Genomic DNA, 18,159 nt, shown 5'->3' on the forward strand with positions numbered 1-18,159 from the left:
GGCTGTCTCTTTCAGAGTAAACCAAGAAGTTTATTTCTAAATCAATGAATTACTTTCAAAAATAAGATATTAACAATCTATCCATTCATAAACTTTTAAAAACAACACATTCAGCTTATAAAAAGATGCAGAAATAATATGATTAAACAGCAAAACAATACTATTACGAAGACATACATCAAATCAAATGTACAATGAAGGAATCTAGTAGATTCTTTGTAACTCAGAGCTAAATACTGCATTGTACTAAGAGTTTAGCAAGGCCAGAGTTCATTGGGTGCTACGTTATGCTTTCACTGTGATTGTAATGCTGTTGTTTCTTGTTATTCTTTGTAACTGGTTAAGTTATGTGTGCTTTGTTTTTCCGTCCACAGACAGATAGACAGACAGATAGACAGACAGACAGATAGATGGACAGACAGATAGACAGTGCCAGTGCTCAGCAGCACCTCAAAAGACCGGGACGGAGGAAATGCCTGGCTGTGTTTGTAGGAAAGCTGTTTGTGTGTATTCATGTGTATGTATGAGGAGGGCCAGGAGTTTTTCCCAATCACATGATCTGACCAGAAAAAACTCCTAGCCCCATGTATGAGGTCACACTGCACTGTCTGTGTTTGTGCAATTGTGCATGTTGCCTGGCCAAAGCTTATCCTGGTTCTCTCACGGCCTCTCTCCCCGAGAACTACATGGCCCCTCCTTCCCCCAGGTGGTCCAGGATTGGGTGTCAATAATTCAGCTACACCACTGTATATTTCTCACAGGGTGTGTCCAAAATGGCACGCTATCCCTATATAATGCACTACTTTCACCCTGGTAGTACACAATATAGGGAATAGGGTTCCATTTCAGACTCAGTCTCAGTTCGGTGAGATGGTGCGTCGGCGCAGACAGCTGCAGGTCAGGCACTTAAGGATGCTCATGGTGATGTGCATGAGGGGGCCGAAGTTGAACAGCAGGTTGTAGAAGGTGTTGACCGACAGGCCGCCTGTCTCGTCGGCGTACTTCATGGCCACGATGGGCGTGTACAGGCTGTTGGTCAGGTTCCTGAAGCGAGGGCTCCTTGACTCAATCACCTTCTTAGTACACTACATGGGAGAGACAGAGAGACAGACAGAGAGAGAGACAGAGAGAGAGAGAGAGAGAGAGAGAGAGAGAGAGAGAGAGAGAGAGAGAGAGAGAGAGGACATCACTGAGTGTTTATAGCACACCTGAGTTTCTTTCAAATACTTTGTGTTTTGGAGTGCCAGATGGGATTGGATTTGCATTTTTGGGACTATTCCATTGGTTCCATTACACTAGGCAAACTCAAAATCCCATGAACCAAAGGGTGACACAGGGAGGGGAGAGTGTTCACTAACCTTGGCGATGTCCTCTGGGGTCTGACCCATGGCCTCAAAGATATCCTTGGAGGAGGGCAGGTAAACATCCTTAAAGTAGCGCACCGTGTCTGCATCAGCTCCTGGGTACTCCATTTTGGCCACGTCCTCCATCATCTTCGTCTCAAACTCAGTGTGCACCGGCCCTGGCTCAATCATAGACAAACTGACCGGAGAGAATAGAATAGATCTAAATCAATCTATTACACAGTAACGACAATTCTTTCATTTTGCCGACACAGTAACCAGGCAATTGAACGCCCACTGTGAGAGATACCAAGAGATGTAATGACAGAAACACAATAGGAGTAGAAGACAGACTGAGAGGAGCTCACTGGACGTTGAACTTGAGCAGCTGGACAGCCATACTCTCACAGAAGCCCTCCATGGCGAACTTGGAGGCAGTGTAGACATCGTTGAACACTACACCTACGGGCAGAGCAGACTCAGGGTCAGGAGGAATGATAGTCAGAGAGCAGGACCGGAATCTACAGCTTTTACAGTTAGCCTGCTGGTCCAGATCTGTATGTGCGTTAGCCAAAGCCTCAATCATTGGCATGCCAGTCTTACCCTGTAGACCCATAACACTGCTCATGACCACGATGTGTCCCGCCCGCCTCTTCTTCATGTCAGGCATGACCTCTTTAATCATCCTCACCACGCCAAAGAAGTTGGTCTCAAACACCCTCTTCATCTCCTCCATACTGATGCTTTCCACTGGTCCCAACAAGCCCACACCTGCATTGTTGACTGAGGGGAGACTCACAGATAGAGACAAGGGTTATAGACCTGTAGTTACACTACCGATACTATACAGTTACTACACTGTAGCCTTCTGTACAGACACCTATAGTTAAGGTTTAGAGCTGAGGCTCTAAAGCTTTAGTCACAACTGATGTTTTGTAGGCCATCATTGTTTTATTTATTTTTATTTAACCTTTATTTAACTAGGCAAGTCAGTTAAGAACAACTTCTTATTTACAATTACGGCCTACCAAAAGGCAAAAGTCCTCCTGCGGGTTGGGGGCCGGGTTTAAATATACAAATAAATGAAATACAAATATAGCACAAAACACACATCACGACAAGAGAGACAACACAACACTACATAAAGAGAGACCTAAGACAACAACATAGCATGGCAGCAAACACATGACAACACAGCATGGTAGCAACACAACATGACAACTGCACAACATGGTAGCAGCACAAAACAGGGTACAAACATTTTTGGGCACAGACAACAGCACAAAGGGCAAGAAGGTAGAGACAACAATACATCACGCAAAGCAGCCACAACTGTCAGTAAGAGTGTCCATGATTGAGTCTTTGAATGAAGAGATTGAGATAAAACTGTCCAGTTTGAGTGTTTGTTGCAGCTCGTTCCAGTCGCCAGCTGCAGCAAACTGAAAAGAGGAGCGACCCAGGGATGTGTGTACTTTGGGGACCTTTAACAGAATGTGACTTGTATGTGGAGGATGAGGGCTGCAGTAGATATCTCAGATAGGGGGAATGAGGCCTAAGAGGGTTTTATAAATAAATATCAACCAGTGGGTCTTGCGTCGGGTACACAGAGATGACCAGTTTACAGAAGAATATAGAGTGCAGTGATGTGTCCTATAAGGAGCATTGGTGGCAAATCTGAAGTCTGAATGGTAAAGGACATCTAGCTGCTCGAGAGCACCCTTACCTGCCGATCTATAAATTACGTCTCCGTAATCTAGCATGGGTAGGATGGTCCTCTGAATCAGGTTTAGTTTGGCAGCTGGGATTAAAGAGATTACGATAGAGGAAACCAAGTCTAGATTTAACTTTAGCCTGCAGCTTTGATATGTGCTGAGAGAAGGACAGTCTAAACCCTCAGAGGTAGTAATCACACCTGTGGGGACAGGTGAATTCTTCTTACCAAACCACATTACCTTTGTTTTGGAGTTGTTCAGAACAAGGTTAATGGTAGAGAAAGCTTGTTGGACACTAAGAAAGCTTTGTTGTGGAGCATTTAACACAAAATCCAGGGAGGGGCCAGCTGAGTATAAGACTGTATCATCTGCATATAAATGGATGAGAGAGCTTCCTACTGCCTGAGCTATGTTGTTGATGTAAATTGAGAAGAGCGTGGGGCCTAGGATCGAGCCTTAGGGTACTCCCTTGGTAACAGGCAGTGGCTGAGAGAGCAGATGTTCTGACTTTATACACTGCAGTCTTTGTGAGAGGTAGTTAGAAAACCAGGCCAAAGACCAGTCAGAGACACCAATATTCTTGTGAGCTGGCCCACAAGAATGTAATGGTATATTGTATCGAAATTAAATAAATAAAGGTTACATTTAAAAAAAATAAAAATAAGCTTTGGCCAAGTCAATAAAAATAGCAGCATAACATTGCTTAGAATCAAGGGCAATGGTGACATCATTGAGGACCTTTAAGGTTGCAGTGACACATCCATAACCTGAGCGGAAACCAGATTGCATACCAGAGAGAATACCATAGACATCAAGAAAGCCAGAATTTGTTCTCAATTGACTTGCCTAGTTATATAAATGTTTGAATTGATGAACACTAGCTTTGTGTCTTGAAATACTTTAGGGAAGAATATATGATTTTTTTTCTGTGTGGGCTCCCGAGTGATGCAGCGGTCTAAGGCACTGCATCTCAGTGCAAGAGGTGTCACTACAGTCCCTGGTTTGAATCCAGGCTGTATCACATCCAGCTGCGATTGGGAGTCCCATCGGGCGGCACACAATTGGCCCAGCGACGTCCGGGTTTGGCCGGGGTAGGCCGTGATTGTAAATAAGAATTTGTTCTTAAAAGAGGTTAACTGACTTGCCTAGTTAAATTAAAATAAAAAAATAAAAAACATGAACTCAATTTGTCAGATAGTGATTGCACAATTCACTGTCACCACTAGGTGTCAGCACATGAATGAAATAAATAGAGAGGTGTGATGTAACAGTCTGCAGGGCTGTTTTTGTTGTATTAAGGGTAGAGGGGGTAGTGTCGGGAAGTGGAGGGTCAGGAGTGAACCTATGAATAGAAACAGTTTTCCATGTAAAATCAGAGTCCACCAGTTGAAACAGAGGTTAGAGTTTTATATACACATATGCCTAGTAGACCCTTCAAATTCAACTCTGGACCTTGAAGCCAGTTCCACTGAATGTTTTCATTGTTCCTCCAGGAACGTATTTAGACCTGGGACACCAGGTGTGTGGAATTATTAATCAGGTAGAAAATAAAGCCAGCAGGCTTTGGACCTCGTAGGGTAAAAGTTGAATACCCTTGGCCTGGACGAATGCAGGATGAACACATGGCCTGGAACACACACATTCACAAACCCACACACACGAAAAAGGCGAGGCTATTTGTCCCAAGGCTAGAGATCAGGTCATTGCCACACAAAAGGCCAGGGCAGGAGGTTTAGCTCGTTAGTTCCAGCCCTGTTAACTCACTGAGGATATCAATATGGCGGTCCTGGACACTGTTGATGCACTGCTTGACTGACTCATCACTGCACACATCCAGAGGCAGCAGCATGAGGGTCTTCCCATACGCATCACCTGCTGCCTCCACCAGCTTATCCTTCTTCTTCAGGTCACGCATGGTGGCAATGACTGGGAGAGAGAGAGAGAGAGAGAGACAATGTTGATGCACTGCTTGACTGACTCACCGCTGCCCACATTTACATTTTTACATTTTAGTCATTTAGCAGACGCTCTTATCCAGAGCAACTTACAGTAGTGAATGCATACATTTCATTTCATGCATTTTTTTGTACTGGCCGCCCGTGGGAATCGAACCCACAACCCTGGTGTTGCACACACCATGCTGGCGTTGCAAACACCATGCTCTACCAACTGAGCCACAGGGAAGACGTGGCTCGGAGGCAGCAGCATGAGGGTCTTCCCATACGCATCACCTGCTGTGACCTGTTGCCACAAGAAAAGGGCAACCACTGAAGAACAAACACCATTGTAAATACAACCCATATTACTTTAACTATTTGCACATCCTTACAACACTGTACATAGCCATAGTCTCTAATCCTTTGAAACTTGTGAGTGTAATGTTTACTGTTCATTTTTGATAGTTTATTTCACTTTGGTTTATTGTCTATTTCACTTGCTTTGGCAATAAACATACACTACATGGCCAAAAGTGTGTGGATTTGGCTATTTCAGCCACACCCGTCGCTGACAGGTGTATAAAATCAAGCACACCGCCATGCAATCTCCATAGACAAACATTGGCAGTAGAAATGCCCGTACTGAAGTGCTCAGTGAATTATCTCAAAGTGATACTGTCATAGGATGCCACCTTTCCGACAAATCAGTTCGTCAAATTTCTGCCCTGCTAGACCTGCCCGGTCAACTTTAAGTGCTGTTATTGTGAAGTGGAAACATCTAGGAGCAAAAACGTCTCAGCTACAAAGTGGTAGGCCAAACAAGCTCGCAGAACAGGACTGACAAGTGCTGAAGTACATAGCGCGTAAAAATCGACTGTCCTCAGTTGCAACACTCACTACCGAGTCCCAAACAGACTCAGCACAATAATTGTTCGTCGAGAGCTTCATGAAATCCAAGCAGCCGCAGACAAGCCTAAGATCACCATGCACAATGCCAAGCGTCAGCTGGAGAGGTGTAAAGCTCACCGCCATTCGACTCTGGAAATGCGTTCTCTGGAGTGATGAATCACTCTGCACCATCTGGCAGTCTGACGGACAAATCTGGGTTTGGCAGATGCCAAGAGAAAGCTACCTGCCCGAATGCATAGTGCCAACTGTGAAGTTTGGTGGAGGAGGAATAATGGTCTGGGCTGTTTTTCATGGTTCAGGCTAAGCCCCTTAGTTCCAGTGAAGGGAAATCTTAACGCTACAGCATACAATGACATTCTAGATGATTCAGTGCTTCCAACTTTGTGGCAACAGTTTGGAGAAGGCCCTGTTTTGTTTCAGCAGGACAATGAACCTGTGCACAAAGCGAGGACCATATAGAAATGGTTTGTTGAGATCGGTGTGGAAGAACTTGACTGGCCTGCACAGAGCCCTGACCTCAACCCTATCGAACACCTTTGGGATGAATTGGATTGCCGACTGTAAGCCAGGCCTAACTCCCGCTCCGCCCAACCTCACTAATGCTCTTGTGGCTGAATGGAAGCAAGTCCCCGCAGCAATGTTCCATCATCTAGTGGAAAGCAGCTTCCCAGAAGAGTGGAGGCTGTTACATCAGCAAAGGGGGACCAACTCCATATTAATGCCCATGATTTTGGAATGAGATGTTTGACGATCAGGTCTCCACATACTTTTAGCCATGCGGTGTATGTTTACCATGCCAATAAAGCCCTTTGCATATAATTGAATTGAGAGGCAGAGAGGGTCAGAGAGAGAGAGAGAGAGAGAGAGAGAGAGAGAGAGAGACAGAGAGAGAGAGCAATATATCTGAGATATATGACAGCCCCCCCCCCCCCCCCCCCCACACACACACACACACACACACACACACACACACACACACACACACACACACACACACACACACACACACACACGCACGCAGGTCAGTGGGTCTATTCCACGTCCATCCGCTTGTGTAACACACTATTGATTCCCTTTGAACTCTGGACCTGGGAGACATGAACCTACATAGAGTAACAAATAGTATCTACCATCTACAGTATGTACAGAAAGGTTTTCCACATGTTTGCATCTTGCGACTTGACATTCTCCATTCCAAGTTTACAGTGAGGTCAAACACCTCTGTGTTTATTGATGAGATCTAACACAGAAATAGAGAGACAACAGTATTACACAATAGAGATCAATGGTGGAAATCAACAGCTCTAATCAGGCACTGATCTGAAGACCTGCTGTCCTTGATGAATGAAGACATCCCCTTATCTCATCTGCTTCTGTAACCTCTGACCCAAAACCCCCAATGACAATCCAGTATCTATGGAGTGAGTGGAAGAGCATGAACTAATGGTATTCACCCTGCTCATATCTGCTTTACTAGTGAGGGTGTGGAAAGTGCTAGTAGAGAACTATGTCAGACAGTGCCAGCTTCGACTGCATACTGTCTGCGAGGGCCCGTGTTGTACACCTACGAGTAAGATCTTCATGATGAGAGAATGTGGGTGTCTGTAAAGCAACAGAGAGATGTATGTGTTTCAACAGAACAACAGTTGCATTGTTCCTTCGGTTTTTGTTGGAATTATTCTTCGGCAACAGCTTAGTAAACATTATTGAGTGGAACCACACTGCCCTGAACTGCGATTGTTCAGGTTTCTCTGTAGTTGGCAAATGTCACTGCTACCAATTAATACTCAGAATAACAGCGCACTATTTAATCTGGATTTTCCTCCTGATCCTTCAGAGAACAGATCAAGTTATGTTCTGCAATGTGGTCTCTCTCTTTCTTGGAAGCAGGTCACAGTTCAACGAGAATGATTCAACCCTGAGTACTGTTGAGGGAGCTGTTAATCGCGTCTGTTGCGCTCCTCTATTTCACGGCAATAAATCCCAAGACCCCACTACCCTCAAAGAAAGAACAATTCTACGTAACCCTAGACTGACATCAATGATGGGATGTCTGTAGCTGGAAAGTGGATGACAAACGAACAATGTCTGCGACGAGCCCCGAGCTCCGCTGAGCCCCGATGAAGACTTCAAACAAGCCTTGCTAGTGAACCCTCGCTTGTACAGGTCTCAAACTTTGTCCCTCTTTCAACACTCGCTCCAGAGAGGGGACTATAGGCGCATTAGGCACGGCACTAAACCGGGGCAGCGGTCTACAATTCAGTGCGATAAAGGGGGCTTTGTACGAGAGAAGTCACTTGAAAGAGAACTGGCAGTCTCTTTTACGATCCCCGCCTGGCAAGCGGCATCCTCGCGGAGCCGTACCCTGGAAACTTTGCTTTCAGATGATAATGGCTGAATCAAGGGGGGTAGAGAACCAGAGAGCTCACGATAGGAAATATATATGTATTTTAAAACACTAGCAATAGGAGATTTAGTCTAAAAGTAAAAAGCGTAGGCTATAATTTTTGGGCACAAAGGTCAAACCTGCGCGTAAAAGTTGTTTTGGAGAGATAGACTAATGATGACACTATTTGTACACAGAACATATTCCATAAGGGTTCAAACAAAGATCAGAGGGATTTTAGCAGCATGTCCGATCAAGCTTCTGAAGTTAAAGGCAGATAAACAATGTAAATAAAGCGCATTTACCATGGTAACGCTTCTTTTCATCTTTGGCCAGCAGGACCGCGATTCGTAACCCGATGCCGGAGGAGCAACCGGTGATCAGAACTACTTTTTGTCCACTGCTCGCCATGGCTTGTCCGGTTAGGTCGTGCGTTTTAGTGCTCTTCTGCTCCGGATGGTTGTTGCAGAGCGAGCTCGAGCACTGGACTTTAAAAACTAAAGCGGATCATGCAAACACAGCGGCCATGTGAGCGGGTAATTTAGTCACATGTCCTATAAAATCGTTTACTAAAAAAGACGAGGCACCTCGCAAACTCGACTGCCAGCAGAATTTTAAATCTGATAAATGCTGCTTGCCCTAAATGAATGCCTGTTTTACTGTGTGTGGCAGCCTAACATATGGGTAAGGGTTACAATGATAAGCATTTTTCATGTAATTTTGAACAACAGCCTCAATAAATATTTATTTCCCACTAGGGCCTATGTTTAATGTTGCTGTATTTGGCTGCTTTCACATTTGTCAGAAATAAGTCTACCTATTGCTGCAACCTGGTCTCAGAGCATTTCGTATTATTCTGTAGGCTACGTAAATCTGAGTTACTTAATTTTGTACATACTACATTTTGTATGGTATTCATTTGTGGATGTCCATCATCCATTTCGTATGATAGGCTATGTTACGAATTACAATTCATATTATATGTTACAAATTGAATTCGTACAATATGTTACAAATTGCAAATCATACAATATGTTACGAATTTAAAAAATGTACAGTATTCTACGGATTTTCTAAATGTATGATATGTAACAAATTCCAATTTGTTGTGGCTAACGTTAGCTAGGTGTCTAGGTGGCTAAAGCTAACGTTATGTAACCATACCAAACTTAACATACTAATTTGACCATGCTGGATTGACATTTACTATGTTATGTCTAGTCTATGAGACCTGCCTGATTTTATATACGTGCCTAGTCATAAAACCCCGACTTGTAGGCCTACCTTTGGCTTAAAGATACAAATATTTTATAGAGTATTATTCTCACTAAAATAAATAAATATGAATGAAGAAACGTTTAAAACTACTTTAGTTAAAACCAGGCAATTGTAGAAACCTATATCAGAATTGTGTGCTGCTATTAGACCATTTCATTTCAATTTGACCATACATATTGTACGAATTCAATTTGTCAAGCGCAAAGTTCAATAATGTTGCGTTAGCCCTACGTCACGTCACCATATTCAAATTTCACACTGGTGTGGTTTCAGTTCTCCTTCAGTAACGTTGTGTAATCTAGATGCGCTCAGCGCTGGAGCTCTCCTGCCATCTCCTGGCAGAATGAACCATTACACAAATCCAGAATGAATGGGTTTGGAACAGACAATTCTTCTCCCGTGTAGTCCGAAATGCAGTTATTATTCCTTTTCCTGTGTCGCATCCAATGCTGAAGAAAAGTAATTGATGGTAATTCAGCCATGCTGTTTTAAGGGCAGTATTTTAAGTCTATATAGGTAGAATAATCAGAATGTGTTTGTAGCCAGTGCAATACTAGTCTGTCGGTTTGGAGTTATGGTTATGTGTGTTGCTTTGGCTTGGAGACGAAGAGACATTGCCTTGTTTGAACATGGGAATTCTGCTCAAGGTGGGTGTAGCAAGGTGTAAAGGTGCATATGATAAGATTGTAAAACCAGGCTGGTTTCCGTAGCGATGGTGATTGGGTCAGAGTACAAAGGTCACACCCATGTTAGGCCTTGTTGGACACTCAAGCATGGCCAGAGAGGTGAGCTGAAACCATCTCTCTTCCTGTCTCTTCCCGTCTCTCTCTCAACATCCATCCACCCGTCCGCATCCTCCCCGTGTGCTCCCCCCCCCCCCCCCCCACACACACACACACACACACACACACACACACACACACACACACACACACACACACACACACCACACACACACACACATACACCTGTTAGGACAGTTTATGAGCACAGAACGATCCAGTTAAACATGAAGAGCTTAGAGAGGATAGCTAGACTGTTTGTCTCTTCTTTCAAGTTATTTATGGACATACCTCTATGGCCGAAAGCCTCCCTCTCCTCCTTCTCAGACGGTTATTCATTTCCTTCATAACTTCGAAAGGAGAGATTCTTCCTGTCAACTATGACTGAATCCTGGATGGATGCACAAACGGTCAGTCTTCAACCAACAGCCTGATAGAGTGGACACCAGTTGAGCCTTGTTGTGAAAAATGTGACCGCAAGCACATGACACATACAAGACATCGATACACTCTTTATAATATCCACATGTGCTCCCCATCTTCACAATGGATCAAAAAACAAACATTTCTAAGAATTGTACTGGTACTGTAGATCTACATTTCAGACTTATAGGACAAGAAAACACAAACCATCAATGACACTTTACAGCCATCCTGTAACATTTGGGTGTGTGAATGTTTGATTTGTGTTTGTGTTGCTCCAGAGACTCTGTCCATGGTGGTGGGCTGAGGCTGGGGGGCCAGTTGAGGTGAGAAGGGAAGGGGGCAGGGGGGAGTTCCTGGCGTGCCTTTCCCCTGCCTGGGGAGACTGTGGACAGGTGTGTGTGCAGGTATACACATTAGGAGAGCTGCTGGGGAGGGAATGTTGTCAGCAGCCTTCCAGCTATCACTCTGGTATTTCGAGAGAGAGAGAGAGAGAGCGAGAGGTAGGTAGGTAGGTAGGTAGAAAAGTAAAGAGAGAGGAGGAGAGAGAATGGTGCAAGCCCGTACGCGTTGTTTTCCTCTGCCACGCGCACTCCTCCCTCAGAGCAATATATAAATCCTCCTCTTTACTCGCTCTCCACTTTCTCCTACTCCACCTCCTTCATCCTCCAAGTTGCCTCCATCTTTCAGTCCTCCTTTACCTTCCTACCACTTCTCCCCTGTAACTTTCTTCTCTTCCGATGCGCGGGAGCACCGGACGGTGCCGACCGCCCCCATACCCGACCCGACCCCTGCACCACGTACCCCAGCGGCCCGCGCCCACAGACCCCGCCCCTGGGGTTCGCCACAGTTCTGACAGGAGACCAGAGAGAGGCAACAAATGTTGTCTCTTTTCCATAAGAGGCTAATAGTCCATTTCCTGTTTGCTGAATTGAAGGATACTTGAACGTATGCCTTTTGGATGGAACCATCAGTTCAATTTATCCCTCAGTTCAGATTTATCTCTGACTCACTGCCAATGCTGTTTCTACTCATTTCACTGAAAATGACAGATGATTGGGTCTTTGAAGTGGAATCAATATATGATTGAGTTACTTTTAGTTTATCTTGGTTATAATGATTTAGTTTAGGGAATAAATCCAAACACCAAGTTTCAATGTTTGACTGAGTACTCACACTATTTCAGTGCACAAATTGTGATAATGCATGTGAGAAAAATACTTCTCCATGTAACCTTAACTTTGCAATGAAAAATAGCATTGCTTGTCCATGTCTAAATGTGTTAGTCCAGCCTGCTCTATCCCCTTGCCTGTAACAGTGGCCTGGCCACCAGACTGGCTGAGCTGAATGAATTTGGAGGGGACAAATGGGACTGGCTCTGAAAGCACAAACAGTGGCTGTGTGAAAGAGCCCAGTGGACTGGAATGTTTGCTACAGGACAGGAGTGGTGCTTTCTGCTCTTTTGTGTGCAGTCTGCTGAGGAGGTGTGGAATGCAAACTTCCCAGAGGAGAACAGAGGAGGGTAAAAAGTAAATGAAAGGAAAAAGGGAATGAGAGTGGTAGGGGGAGTGGGAGAGAGAACAAAAGCTTTAAGTAACAGAGTGGACCCAGAGAGTGAGAAGGGAGAGAGAGACAGGGATGAGAAATTTGAGAGGGTTCTGAGGCAGACAGAACCAAAGAGAAGGAGAGAGAGAAGGGACAGAGAGAGGAGGAGGAACACAGAGAAATATAGAGAGTAGGGACATAGAGAGTGAGAGAACGGAGAAGGAGAGTGGTGGCGATTGTTTGAGCAGATTATTAATGAGACTTGATCCTAAATGTTAATTAGCTGAATCATCCCCCGTCAGTAATTATTTTCATTAACACCCCCTACAAACCCCAATCTGACCTGGTATTTTATATGAGCTATCAGAATGGATTTAATAGTCCAGTAACTCTTCTCTTTCTCTCATTTCTCTCCTGCTCATGTGCACTGTGTCATTACACTACTGCCCTACTAAGCAAAAAGGCAGTAACTGCTCATAGCGTAGAACTGAGAAAAAGTAACAAGTTCTTATTTACAATGACGGCCTAGGAACAGTGGGTTAAATGCCTTGTTCAGGGGCAGAACGACAGATTTTTACCTTGTCAGATCGGGGATTCAATCTAGCAACCTTTCGGTTACTGGCCCAACGCTCTAACCACTAGGCTGCCTGCCGCTATTTACCTTGGTTTCACAGTAACTTTATGCAGTTACTGCTAACATGACTCCCATTTTCTACAAAACACAATACAATAGAGGCAGGATACTTGTCCACATGATTAAGCATGTATTTAATGTCGAAAAAATGACATTAACTCATTTTCGACCAAACGAGCAGTTACTGCACTTTTTCTTGGTAGGGCAGCCTAGCTCTATTACAATGGACCTAAAGTGAACTAGGAAAAAGTCACAATTAGTCGCTCCCCTGTTGAGACAGTATATGAGTCACTTCCTGACCTGATCTCATTTAGGGAGGCACAGAAGTCTTATGTATTTTCCCATGATATACATGTTACAGTATCCAGTCACTGGTCCCACTAACCTCTGTACACATTCAGTCCTTAGTAACACAGACCTCCATCCTCCACAGTGTGGTTTACGCAGTCATGAGTTCACCAGGCGGGGACTTTCTAATGACATGTTATATGGATGTGACCAGGATGGATGCAGTCAAAGGCAACGACTGCTAACAGATCTGATCTATAGTCTCAGATGGCAAGGGCTTTATAGAGGAAGCTTGTTGGAATGGAATCGGTCAATGAAATGTCCCCATTGACCACATGACCAAGAGTACACACTTTGACCAACTTCGAACATGACAGAACCACCCAGATGTGTGTAAGTGCCTGAGACGGAACAAGGCAATGATATATTATGATATTGGTGGTGAAACGGGAAGTGTTCATTCACTGTGCCCCCGGCCAGCTACTTTAGATACGAGGTGCTTTGATTTATATCACCAGGTGGGGTGTGAAGATCGTGTAGCACTGTGATCATATATAAACCTCACATATATAGTAGTAGATCGGTGTGTGTGTGGGGAGCTTGACATATGTAGGACGGTGTGTGTGGACGTGTGTGTGAGGGGCTTGACATATGTAGGATGGTGTGTGTGTATGTGTGTGGGCAGTTACCTTCATACATCCATCAGGCCAAGGATACCAGAGTCTGACAGATGAACCTACATTTTCTCTCCAGAGCCAAACAATCTGATCTCACTCAGAAACGTTCTTTGTTTTCTGAAATTCCTTTCGCTCAGCTAGTTATGAACGTCAGTTTTCTCTCTGTTCAGAGTTACTGACTAAAGCCATTTGTAGAACTGTACGTTTTGGGGGATTTGATATTTGAGGTTGGACCACATATTAGCTTTGGTCTCATCCGTCTCATGTATTGTCTACAGATGTTACTAATGATCTTCTCATGGAGGGAAGATTCTTTTAGCTGTTTCTGACATCTCCATGTATAACCCACTTTAAATGGACCATCGTATTGCAACCCATTTTCAAATATCAACCAATTGGTCACACTTTCAACATTTTTCAAATATACAATAATAACCATCATCATGAACCATATAATCTTCATCATCATCATTACTACACATCTTCCACATTACTGTACCTCTCAATGGGCCTTCAGTGTAAGTAGATGATAACAGGGTCTGGATGCCTTAGCTTTAGTGTATCATACTGTCGAAGTATCTAATAATGAAATGCAAACCGATGACATCATAGGTGTATCACTGATGAGATAATATAATAGTTATATAAGATCTTTAGTCTGCTTGAAAAAAGACAAAAAGTCAAACAAATCATTCAAAATGCATATTCCCTTTCAAATGTCAATAAATCAAGTCTGGCAAGCAGAGACTCAGTTGCACCCTAACTCTGAGATTTCACATGCGTAATTCCTTCAACCGGATGGCTGTCCTGTCCTGGCATGTTCTGCTACTGAATGGAGAGAAAAGCAAGGGAGCCAGTCAGTTTAAAAGCCCTTTCTAGGGTTTATACAGATGTAGGATCTTAATTTGATCTAGTTTGCTACAGCAGGAAAATAATTCTGCAGCAATAGGAAATTTGAATTATTATCTAGATTATAATTAATTGACATTTCTGTAGGGTTTGATACATTTTTCATTAGGGCAAATCAAGTCTGAAATTTCAAAGTGGAAATTAATGACTTTAGAATACTTTTTAAAACTCAAATACACTACATGTTTGCATTACCTCCTCTGCTGGAAAATTCTCAGCAACAAAAGAGTGATCAAATTAAGATCTGTAGTTCCAAACTCTCAAAAAAACTCAGACTTTACGATGAATGTAAAGATAAAATGTCACCACATTGATGTTATCTCTGCTATGGGATGATGACAGATTAAAGCTCTTCTCACATTCTACTCTTACACCTTCCACCGCCTCAATGATTAAATGATAAGATGTCTCCATCATCACTGACTTACAGGAGTGAGAGGGAGGGAGCAAGAGAGAGAGAGATGATCCATACCAATTAGCTTACATACCACTTAAGTACCGCTGTCGTACTGTATCAGTGAGAAACTTCGAAATTATATGAGTTACAGCAACAACAAAAAATCACAAAGTATATAGCTCCTGTTAGATTTATGATTGAGAAAAAGGCCAGCTAGATCCATTACCCATCTCTCTGTACGTGGGACAGATATTTTGTTTCCTTTAATATTCAGTAAAGTCTGGGATAGACTCATCCCATGCCAGGCTTGATCTCTGGTGGGGTTTTTTTCTCTCCTCACCAAACCATAAACCATATAGGCTTTATTGTAGTGTCTTGGTGCTCCACATGTTTAGTAAAGGCTGTCAGAGTGTTGAGAACAGAAAGCTTATGCTGTCACATTCTGGTGATTTGTTAACAGTTCAACCAGAAAAATGTATATCTGCAGTAATTCATGTTTGTTGTTGAACAATGTTCTTACGCCAGTGTTTGTGTTCTCTTTACAACAATTAAAAAGTAAAATATGAATTTTCATTATTTAATCATGATCCGCATATTTTTGTAGCACTATTGAATGAACGAATGACTGTTGTCACACCACTGACCTATGACAACAGGGTAGAAGTTCCTCTTATTACATACCGTAAATTCCGGACTATAAGCCGCAACTTTTTTCCTAGCTTTGAACCTCGTGGTTTTAACAATGACGCGGCTAATATATGGATTTTTCCCGCTTTCAATTTTTTTTCTTCCAAAAAAACACATTCTGTGACGTGCTCAGTTTTTTGGCGCCATGAAGCTTTCATTAGACCAATGAAATTGCCGAACGGGTTAAGGTCAAACAACTTTTTTGTTTACTGATTAGATTAAATTGAGCGCTCTCAAACTTCCCATCATTCTGATTACGGTAGTCATTTTGTCACCCTCATCATGGCAAAGACACGGAGAAATGCATATGATGCAGCTTTCAAGTTGAAGGCGATTGATCTGGCTGTTGGAAAAGGAAATAGAGCTGCTGCACGGGAGCTTGGTCTTAATGAGTCGATGATAAGATGTTGGAAACAGCAGCATGAGGAATTGACTCAGTGCAAAAAGACAACTAAAGCTTACTGCTAATTATTTTTTTGTTACAAGCCATGTTTCGTTAAAGCCTATTTATTTTTGTTACAAGCCGTGTTTTGTTAAAGCCTATTTATTTCTGTTACAAGCCGTGTTTCGTTAAAGCCTGTGTAAAGTTCATTTGTTTCAATGTACCGGTAGGCACCTGCGGCTTATAGACATGTGCAGCTTATTTATGTTCAAAATAATATTCTTTTTTTAATTCAGTGGGTGCGGCTTATATTCAGGTGCGCTTAATTGTCCGGAAATTATGGTAATACATTTTCCCACCATATACAGTATATGTGGCATGAACTATAACTATAAATATGTGTTATAGTCCCTTTGAGAGTTGGTAGAAGTGTAGAAGTGTCTTCCCACTGGGCACAAACTGGTTGAATCAACATTGTTTCAACGTAATTTGTCAAAGTATTTTGACGTGAAATTTACGTGGAGAATACATTGGACTTGAAAAGAATCTAAACTAAACTGTTGTTTTGAGGCCGAAATTTCAACCACAGGATTATTTCATCATGGTAACCAAATTTCAATACAGACAAACCTTGTAAAAAATATGTTGAATTTGTATCTTTAAAACAAAGTCATATCTTCAATGTTATATCCACAATAAAAAAATACATTGGCCTACTGGAGAATTGGGTTTTAACCAAGGTTTTGACCAATCCCAGTTTAGCTACGACATTTGTCACTGACTATTACTAATGTGCTATCATGAGAATGACTTTTGAGAGATCTCCACTTAATAACTAATTAGATTAACTGCTGCTATCAAAGTCATTCCAAAGGGTAGTTTAACATAGCAAATTAATGCAACAATACTTTATTGCTCATATCAATGATGCTATTTAGTCTTATATAGCATTTGCAAAGTCACCAACAGCTATCGTTTCAATTTAACCCAGAATTCAACTAAAATAGACAATAGTTTTGGGTTTCAAGCTGTGGTTGATTTAAAATGTAATTATATTTAGTGATATTGAATTGTGTTTGGTTGTCAACACAACCAAATATCAACATTTGAAGGAGATGTATGGTCTGCTTAGATAGTTCCATCTGTGCCACTGACTTAGTCTGGCTTTAATTCCAGTTTGTCTACAAATAATAATTGATATGTTGGATTCACGTCTCCATCTCAACCAAAGAAGTTATAGAATAGGACTAAGTCAAATCAAATTTTATTTAAATTGCATTTCAAATTTGATGTGATTTAGTCCTATTCTTTTACTTCGATTTTTGGTTGAGATGGAGACGTGAATCCAACATATCAATTATTAATTCAATTCAATATCACTTTTGATAGTGTCACGACTTCCGCCAAAGTCGGTCCCTCTCCTTGTTCGGGCGGCGTTCGGCGGTCGACGTCACCGGTCTTCTAGCCATCGCTGATCTACATTTCATTTTCCATTTGTTTTGTCTTTGTTTTCTACACACCTGATTTCATTCCCCAATTACATGTTCATGTATTTAACCCTCTGTTTCCCCCATGTTTTTGTGCGTGATTGTTTCTATGTTCATTCGGTACGTTATGGCTGGTTTTCGACGGGTGCTGTTTTCACCCGTGCGTAATTGATTACCGTTTATTGTTTGTCAAGTGTATTGTTACCTTGTGCCTTTATTTTGAGTAAAGTACTTTGCTCACTCATTCTGCTCTCCTGCGCTTGACTTCCTGCACCAGCTACACCCACCTTCTGACAGATAGCTCATTCTGCTCTCCTGCGCCTGACTTCCAGCACCAGCTACACCCACCTTCTGACAGATAGCTTATTAGCCTATTAACTTGT

At 42.7% G+C, this 18,159-nt stretch overlaps 1 protein-coding gene across 1 annotated transcript; it reads right to left on the bottom strand.

The window, feature by feature from the left end:
- Positions 1 to 550: 550 nt before the first annotated feature.
- LOC106607202 (retinol dehydrogenase 8) lies at positions 551 to 8,907 on the bottom strand. The gene is made up of 6 exons (XM_014203912.3): positions 8,593 to 8,907; positions 4,820 to 4,981; positions 1,947 to 2,126; positions 1,712 to 1,805; positions 1,359 to 1,542; positions 551 to 1,085 (listed from the first exon to the last, which is right to left on the bottom strand). The coding sequence occupies exons 1-6, from the start codon at positions 8,696 to 8,698 to the stop codon at positions 858 to 860; spliced, it is 954 nt and encodes a 317-aa protein (XP_014059387.2). The 5' UTR covers positions 8,699 to 8,907; the 3' UTR covers positions 551 to 857.
- Between the last annotated feature and the right edge of the window lie 9,252 nt (positions 8,908 to 18,159).

The sequence above is a fragment of the Salmo salar genome, chromosome 06, assembly GCF_965601325.2.
Source record: "Salmo salar chromosome 06, fSalSal1, whole genome shotgun sequence".
Lineage (NCBI taxonomy): Eukaryota > Metazoa > Chordata > Actinopteri > Salmoniformes > Salmonidae > Salmo > Salmo salar.

What these genes read in the sequence shown, in the direction of transcription:
- LOC106607202 (XM_014203912.3), bottom strand. Translation starts at nt 8,698, where the DNA reads ATGGCGAGCAGTGGACAAAAAGTAGTTCTGATCACCGGTTGCTCCTCC. An exon ending in TGAAAAGAAGCGTTACCATG is followed by an intron (nt 4,982 to 8,592) that starts GTAAATGCGCTT and finishes TCTCTCTCCCAG; the next exon opens with TCATTGCCACCATGCGTGAC. An exon ending in CAGTGTTATGGGTCTACAGG is followed by an intron (nt 1,806 to 1,946) that starts GTAAGACTGGCA and finishes CTCTGCCCGTAG; the next exon opens with GTGTAGTGTTCAACGATGTC.